The following is a 7,878-nucleotide window of genomic DNA, read 5'->3' as shown; positions in this document are numbered from 1 at the left end:
TGATTTCTGCATCTCTGCAATGGTTTGTAGTAGGGTGCCAGATCCAAGTATTACTCTACCTACCTTGATGTTCTGTGATGCTGTTCTACACAGAAGGTTCTAGGATTAGCCAGAGTGAGCCTTGGAGTCCCTACTCCATCTTCAGTGGCAGGTGGTTGGAGAGAGTGGCCTCATCTTCTTGGTCTCTCTATCACAGGCTCCTCTCTGCAGCAGGTCATGGCACAGTGGTGGCAGATCCTCTTGGGGTTGTGGACACTCATGCCCATCTTGGCAGGAGACAAGATGGTCAACGTCTGCATGAATGCCAAGCACCACAAGCCAGAGCCCGGCCCGGAAGACACACTCTACTTGGAGGTACAGAGGCCAGAACTGACCCAGGGACTGAGGAGCTGCCTTAGAATTCTTAGACAAGGAAAACAAACATGGTGTTCTCTGTACCCCATCAGCTTAGTTCCTTAGTTCCTTAGTTCGGGGCCCATGCAGGGTTTTGCTCCTGAGCTCCTCTGGCCACTTGGGAAATGGGTCAAGTGGTGAGCCCTGTAGCCCTGTAGTTCTATAGGCTAACTGGAGGGGTTAGAGCAAGCCTTCCTGGCAGCATGCACTGCGGAGGTATAGGCCTTAATTTGTTTCCTTGTCAGTCTCCTAAAGGCCATTACAGGGCTGTGGCAGGGAGGAACATTCTACAAGCTCCTGCTACCCATTGTGATAAGCCAGGTTCCTGAATGTTTCTGGGACTTCTTTCTATTTGCTCTCACGGATATATTGCCTTCCTGCAGCTGACATAAGGAGCTGTGCAGGAAGACAGAGGGGAGGAGGTGCATCTTGTTCTTCAGACACCAGGGTCCCTCCTCTACAGAGCAGCTCAAGGTATCCCCGCTCCTGACACCCTTCTGCCAAGGGCACTCGGCCCCACCTGTGGCTTCTCCCTCCACCTGCAGTGCACGCCCTGGGAGGACAATGCCTGCTGCACATCCACCACAAGCTGGGAAGCCCACCTTCAGGACTCCCTGCTGTTCAACTTCAGCCTGATGCACTGTGGACTGCTGACCCCAGTCTGTCAGAAGCACTTCACCCAGGCCATCTGCTTCCATGAGTGTTCCCCCAACCTGGGGCCTTGGATCCAACCGGTGAGGAGACAGGGGCAGCCCCCCCCCCCAAGGTATCCTTCCATTCAGTCCTAGACTGGCATCTACAGGAGCCAAGTAGGAATAGGAGATGGTGTCCCTTAAGGGGTAAGAACACAGCCAGAGAGCTCTGCTGGGGGAGGGGATAAAGAAGGAGCTGCCTTTGTCCCTGGAGATAGCATGGAGGACATAGTCTGATGAGGACAGTAGGATGAGGCTGGGTGAAATGACATGAGTTTCAGTGTGAATGCCATCTCTGTACAGCCTGGGGCCAATAGCTACTCTTCCTCTTGGCTCTCATATGTAATAGTGGTGGTGGTGGTGGTGCTGATGATGAGGATGAAGATGATGACGATGATGATGATGATGATGATACCTAGGGCTGAGAGCTGGCTTAGTCAGTAAAGGGTTTGTCCAATACAAGAATGAGGACCTGAGTCCAATCTTCAGAAGCCACATGAAAAGCCAAGTGTGGAGGTGTGCGGTTGTGGTCCCAGCACTGCAGAGGCAGAGGCAGGTGGGTCCCCGGAGCTTGCTGGCCAGCCAACCTAGCCAGCCTGGTGAGCTCTGGCCAGTGATAGACTCTGTTTCTAAGCCAATGTGGATGGTGCCTGAAGAACAACACGTGAGGCTGCCCTCTGGCCTCAAACCACGCAGACACATGCGCGCGCACGCACACACACACACACACACACACACACACACACACACACACACCTGCACTAACAGAATGTGCACACATGCACATAGAGAAAACAATACCTACAGATTCTGTAAAGGACTAGGTATGTGCCCTGGCTCTCTTTCTGCACCCAGGTGGTCCCAAACAGGCAGGAAGAACGGGTTTGGGGCGTGCCACTGTGCTGGGAGGACTGTGAGGAGTGGTGGAAAGACTGCCAGTCATCCTACACATGTAAATCCAACTGGCGTGATGGCTGGGACTGGAGTCAAGGTGAGTGGGTTGACTGAGTCCTTGGGGGGGGGGTGCTCAACCTGGGTGAGGATGCAAACCTTCCTATGTCCCCTACGATGATGGGGACTCAGAAGGGAAGGGACCGTGGGAAGTTAGGAGCCACCCTCAATTCCCACAGGGAAGAACCGCTGCCCAGCACAGGCGCCCTGCCGTCCTTTCCCCGATTACTTCCCCACCCCCGCTGAGCTGTGTGAGAAGATATGGAGCGACACATTCAAGGCCAGTCCTGAGCGCAGGAACAGTGGACGGTGTGTGCAGAAGTGGTTTGAGCCCACCCAGGGCAACCCCAACCTGGAAGTGGCCCTTCACTTTGCCAGCTCTGCCTCAGCCCGGGGGCTTTCTTACACCCTCACAGCAGTAGTTTTGTGCCTGTTGCTCCATTCCTGAAGGCCCCCTTCTTCTACCCGTGTTCCTTGGTCCTTCTGGGCCATGGTCATCTCCTTCCTTGGGCTATTCAGGTTGGGGCAGGCTAGTGCCTGAGCTTCCCATGGGGAAGCTCCCCCGCGCCCCCCCCCCCACACACACAGTTTGGCCCTGCCTCCACTGGCCTGGATGGCAGGGATGGCAGCTGGTACCCAGAAGTCTAAGGGGTCCGTTTCTCTGGCCTGTAGGAATGGGCACTACTACAGGACCCATGACACTTCTCCTGCCACATCCATCTCTTGTGACAGAGATAAGGTTGACAGACGAGTGTCATGTCCTGTCCTGTCATGGAACCATCAATAAAATGGCAGGGAAACCCTCCTCTCCATGTGTCACTCTGTCCTATTCCCGTGGGTACCAACCCAAGATGTATAAAGAGGGAGCTGATTTGTCCTCATTAAGATTTTCATTTCCTTGATTACTAAGGGGAGATGAGAATTCTTAATATTTATTGGCCATTTGGAATGCTTCTCTCTTATACACTGTGTGTGTGTGTGTGTGTGTGTGTGTGTGTGTGTGTCCGTGTCCCTTCCCTCCCTTTCTCCCCCTCCCTTTTCTTGAGAAAGTTTCTCATGTATCTCAGGTTAACTGGAACTCAAGGATGACCTTAAACTCCTGGTCTTCTTGCCTCCACCTTCCAGTTGTGGGGATTATACACATAAGCCACCAGCCGTGCTTCCAGCTAGCATGCTAGGCAAACGCTCTACCAACTGAGCCCTATCCCAGCCCTCTTGCCCTCTTGTTCCACAGTCATGTTGTGCTAGTCTTGAATTTTTGACCCTTGACTTCTAAGCTGGATTTTCTGATATCGCCTCCATCCCCACCCCAGTGTTGAGGACTGAATCTAGAGTCGTTTTTTTTTTTTTTTTTTTTTTAAACCTAGAGTCTTATGCTTCTCAGGCACATGCTCTGTGGCTGAGCTAAATCTCCAACTCCAAGGCCTTCCCACTTGCTCTGTACCATATATATATATGTGTGTGTGTGTGTGTGTGTGTGTGTGTATACACACACACACACTCTATTTGCTTGTATGTCTTCATGACAGAATAGGGTATCAGATCCTATCACAGGTGGTTGTGAACACTCATGTGGTTGCTGGGAGTTGAACTCCAGACCTTAGGAAGAGCAGCCAGTGTTCTTAACCACTAAGCCATCTCTCCAGCCTGCTCTGTAACTCTTGGCAATTCTTTTGATCTTCATGTAAGACTGCTTTGATTTTTTTTTTTTTTTCCACTGAGAGGAATGAGGCATTGGACCAGATGATTTAATTTACAAAAAAAAAAAAAAAAAAAAAAAAAAATATGAAAGAAAGAAAGAGAAGAAGAGGAGTCCAGGGGCCCCCATTTGCCAGATCATGGAGGGAGCCTCACTCCACAGGATGAGACACAAGCACAGAATTAAACCCTAGAGGGGCCACTGACTTCAAGAGTCTATTCTCAGCGCTGCTTGTGTGCTAGGAACCTTGCAGAGTCACAAACTGAGCCCTCCCAGCACTAGCTGGTGACTTCCCCGTCACACTTTTTTGTGGCAGAGGGACAGAGCTGGTACTTTTCTCAAGAATTCTGCTTCTTGCCCCACACAAACTGTTCATCAATAAACCCAACGTGTATTCTTCTTGTGTTTGTTTATTTGTGAGACAAATGTGTTCCCAGCAGAACGTGAGAATCACAAGACCGAATGTGGAGCTCAGAATCTGGAGTAGGGGGCAGCTGGCAGCAATGGTGGGACACACTTTTGTACAGGATGCCTAGAAGAAAGGGGACAGGTAGATGGGTGCTGGGTGGGGCTCCTGGAAGCAAGGCTTGTGTTCTAATGGAGGACAGAAAAAAGGATGTTCTCAAAGCCCACTGAGACTCCAAGGCAGGGACCACAGGAAGCAGAGCTGCCCATGGCTTATGAATGAGTCAGTATGTATACCTTCAAAATACGTACAGGAAGCCACGTTTGGTGCCCCATATCGTGGAGTCTGGAGCAGCAGGATTGCTGCCAACATATAATACAGGAACACTCCCCACGCCCCATCTTTCCCTTCAGAATGGAGGGCCATGGGGAATCAGATGGTGTCTTGCTCATATAGTCTTTAATGATTTTAAAGTGTTAGTTATATGTGTAAAACTCACTAGAGTAGAGTTAAAACTAAGATGAATAGGACAGGCCTAATTCTGTTAAATAGTCAGAATCCATCAATCCCTCGATGTGCAGGAACAGGAGGCCTCTAAGCATGCAACACGTCAGGTCTTTCATTTGAGTCTCATGGAAGCCCTGATTTCAGTCCTTATCTCCATGTTTCAGAGTAGATATGGCCAAGATACGTTTGAAACAAGCCAAGTCTAACTCCCAGCTCCAGCAAAGTTCCCAGTTCTAGCTAACTCCTATCTCCAGCTGATCCCCATCCCCAGCTGATCCCCATCCCCAGCTGATCCCCATCTCCAGCTGATCCCCATCCCCAGCTGATCCCCAGCTCCATGGTTTACACTGAACAGCCTGGCCCACAGTGAGGTGGAACAGTCAATAAGGGAGCAAGGGTGGAGGAGAAGCTGGTAAACCTGGGAGAGTGCATGGTGCCTAGAAAGATAGATTCTTGCCTCTTTTTACTTTGGGAATAAGTGGTTGGTTTTATAAAAGAGAGGTAAACTGTTGAGTTTCAGATTTTTGATGAGGGCTAACACATATGGGACCAAGGACTTCTGACACACAGCTCAGAGCCCAGCCAGCATCACCTTCTACACCAGGACTACAGCTCAGAGGTACCCACCCTAACCATTTATCTACACAAAGTTAATTTTTAAACCGGTTTTTCTCTTCTGCTATACAGACTATCTTTTTACACTCTGTTCTAATTGTTTCCTGAATTCATCTTCCAATCTTTTTAATTTCAGCAATCCATTTTTAATTATTTCCAAGAGATGTTTTTCATTCCCTTGTTTTCCACAGCCTGCTGTTTTGGGTTTTGTGGGTGCAATATCTTTTCGAGTCTCACTGAAGATCTAATTAAAATTTTTTTCAAACGCTTGCCTCTAGTCTCCGAAAGATGAAACATGTCCCCCCCCCACCACCACCCCCCCCAAGGTCGGTATGTTCTGTTCTCTGATGTTTTGCATACACATCTGGTTTTTGAAGTCTGGTGACTTTGGCTATCCGTCACATTTAAGAATGAGGGCTCGGTTCATTTTGTATAGCTAGTTTGTTTCCCTGCATGGTTGTCTAAATGCCGCTGGAAAGTTCTAGATGTGTGGAGGTAAGCAAAGGCCACTCACCCATGTTCCAGCAAAGGCCAGTTACTCAGGACATGCTATGTATGAAGGATGCAGCTATTACAACTTGCCTTTGGGCAGAGAATCAAAGGCAGGGAAGGAAGGTTCTGGGTCTGCCCCGAAATGTGTGCTATTGGCAGGGGATGCTGGAAATGAGGTACTTTGGGTCCCATATGGCTGGGTAAAGTAATATTTGTTTTTTACCACTTGGTCCCAATGGGAATCATGGATTTAAAAACTAGGGTAGGGACTGAACAGATGGCCCAGTGGTCAAAAGCACTCACTGCACAGTCGTGGGGACCAGAGTTCATATCTATCCCATCACATATCCTATCACATATCCCATAATAAGCCAGGTACCCTCCAAGCACCTTTAACCCTAGTTCAATGGGATCCAAAACCCTTTTCTGGCTTCCATGTATTCTCTATACAGTTATTAGTACACCCATGCCCACCCATACAAGTAATTACAAAAACTAGGGAACCTCACAGTTACTCGTCTAGTTCTCGCTACTTGCATGTCAGGAGTGAAGAGAGTCTAAAGTAATGTGCAGCCACCCGGATATGAGCTGTTCTCGCGATAGCTGGACCTCTTTCTAAGCCGGCACTCTGTAAAGACGAAGCCATGCTCAGCTCGAGCGCCAAGATTGTGAAGCCCAGCGGCGAGAAGCCAGATCTGGCGTCTCCCAGGCGCTGCTCGAACAGCTGGAGATGAACTCAGATCTCAAGGCGCAGCTCCGGGAACTCAGCATCACTGCGGCCAAGGAAATTGAAGTTTGTGGTGGTCGGAAAGCTATCATAATTTTTCTACCAGTTCCTCAGCTGAAATCTTTTCAGAAAATCCAAGTCCAGCTAGTTCGTGAATTGGAGAAAAAGTTCAGTGGGAAGCACGTGGTTTTCATTGCTCAGAGGAGGATTCTGCCTAAGCCAACCAGGAAAAATAAGCAGAAGCGCCCCAGAAGACGCACCCTGACAGCAGAGCACGACGCCATCCTTGGGGACTTGGTCGTCCCAAATGGAAATGTGGGTAAGAGGATACGTGTGAAACTGGATGGCAGGCGGCTCATGAAAATTCATTTAGACAAAACACAGCAGAGCAACACGGAAGGTGGAAACCTTTTCTGCTGTATAAGAAGCTCACAGGCAAGGCTGTTAACTTTGAATTCCCAGAGTTTCAGTTGTGAAGAAAATGATTGAATAAAGTGTCACTCATAGTTTAAAAAAATAAAAAGTAATGTGCCCATCCCTCTATCTAGCAGACTACTGAAACTATGGCCCTCAATAAGGTAAATTTTCCTTGGAATATCATGCTGGGAGAAGGAACAGGCAGGAGCCTGGTGCCAGCCAGAGGAGGTACTGGTTTCCGGGAAGGAGATGCCGTGCACAGTTCTGACATCTTAACAAACCACCTGGCAGGGACGCCTGGAGCCGAGACAAGTATGGGTCGGACTGCTCCTTCATCATGACTTTGTTAAGTTATGCATACTTTCCCCTCTCTGTTTAAACCCAAACCGCACGTCAAGCAAGACCCCAAGGATGGACTTGGTCGAGAGGTGTTACTGGACCAGTCCGCTCTTCTTCCAATGTAGACACATTGAGTACATCTCTCTGTGTTTTTCACTATAGTTTGTCTCTTTTAAAGGCTGACTGGGGAAGCAGATAGGATTCCTGTCCTTATAAATTGATATTTCAGTAAAGATAGTGCAGCAAGGTAAGAAAACAGTTTTTAAGATAACCTCAAGAACTGTAGACAAGACATCTGTTAGAAAAAGGACCACACAGGACTCTCTGGTGGGGTGAAGAGGAGCCAATTTAGAGGAAAGATAGAAGGTAAAAAAGACAGCTTGAGAAACCCGTTGGGTCTCCTCAGTGTGTTCTTGGAGCAAATGGGGAGGCCATGTGGAGATGAAGCAAGGGGACTGCGGAGTCCGGGGCAGAGTCCCGTTAGTGTGGGCGTCATGCTTATGGAGGCAAAGAGAAAATGTGTAAATGAACCTCATAGTTATCCGTCCAGTTCTCACTACTTGCCGCAGATGTTAACTGCTGGCTCAGTTAGCAGCAGGCATGGCCATCTGCTGAGATTAGAAGCTCAAGCCTCTGGGCC

General features: G+C 49.0%; 1 protein-coding gene and 1 pseudogene across 2 annotated transcripts; both read left to right on the top strand.

Moving 5' to 3' along the window:
- Positions 1–216: 216 nt before the first annotated feature.
- On the top strand, positions 217–2,542 carry Izumo1r (IZUMO1 receptor, JUNO). Of its 2 annotated transcripts, XM_051155761.1 has the most exons (5): positions 217–354; positions 939–1,159; positions 1,435–1,445; positions 1,963–2,076; positions 2,216–2,542. In XM_051155761.1, exons 1-5 carry the CDS (start codon positions 217–219, stop codon positions 2,482–2,484), a joined length of 753 nt encoding a protein of 250 aa, XP_051011718.1. In that variant the 3' UTR covers positions 2,485–2,542. The 2 variants fall into 2 exon arrangements, with proteins under 2 accessions (XP_051011718.1, XP_051011720.1); XM_051155763.1 differs by lacking the exon at positions 1,435–1,445 and having other exon boundaries at positions 939–1,127; positions 1,941–2,076.
- A 3,857-nt stretch (positions 2,543–6,399) lies between these two features.
- LOC127197948 (40S ribosomal protein S7-like) lies at positions 6,400–6,958 on the top strand (annotated as a pseudogene).
- The last annotated feature ends 920 nt before the right edge of the window (positions 6,959–7,878 follow it).

The sequence above is a fragment of the Acomys russatus genome, chromosome 14 (genome assembly GCF_903995435.1).
Source record: "Acomys russatus chromosome 14, mAcoRus1.1, whole genome shotgun sequence".
Taxonomy (NCBI): Eukaryota; Metazoa; Chordata; class Mammalia; order Rodentia; family Muridae; genus Acomys; species Acomys russatus.
This window is presented reverse-complemented; position numbering and strand designations above follow the sequence as displayed.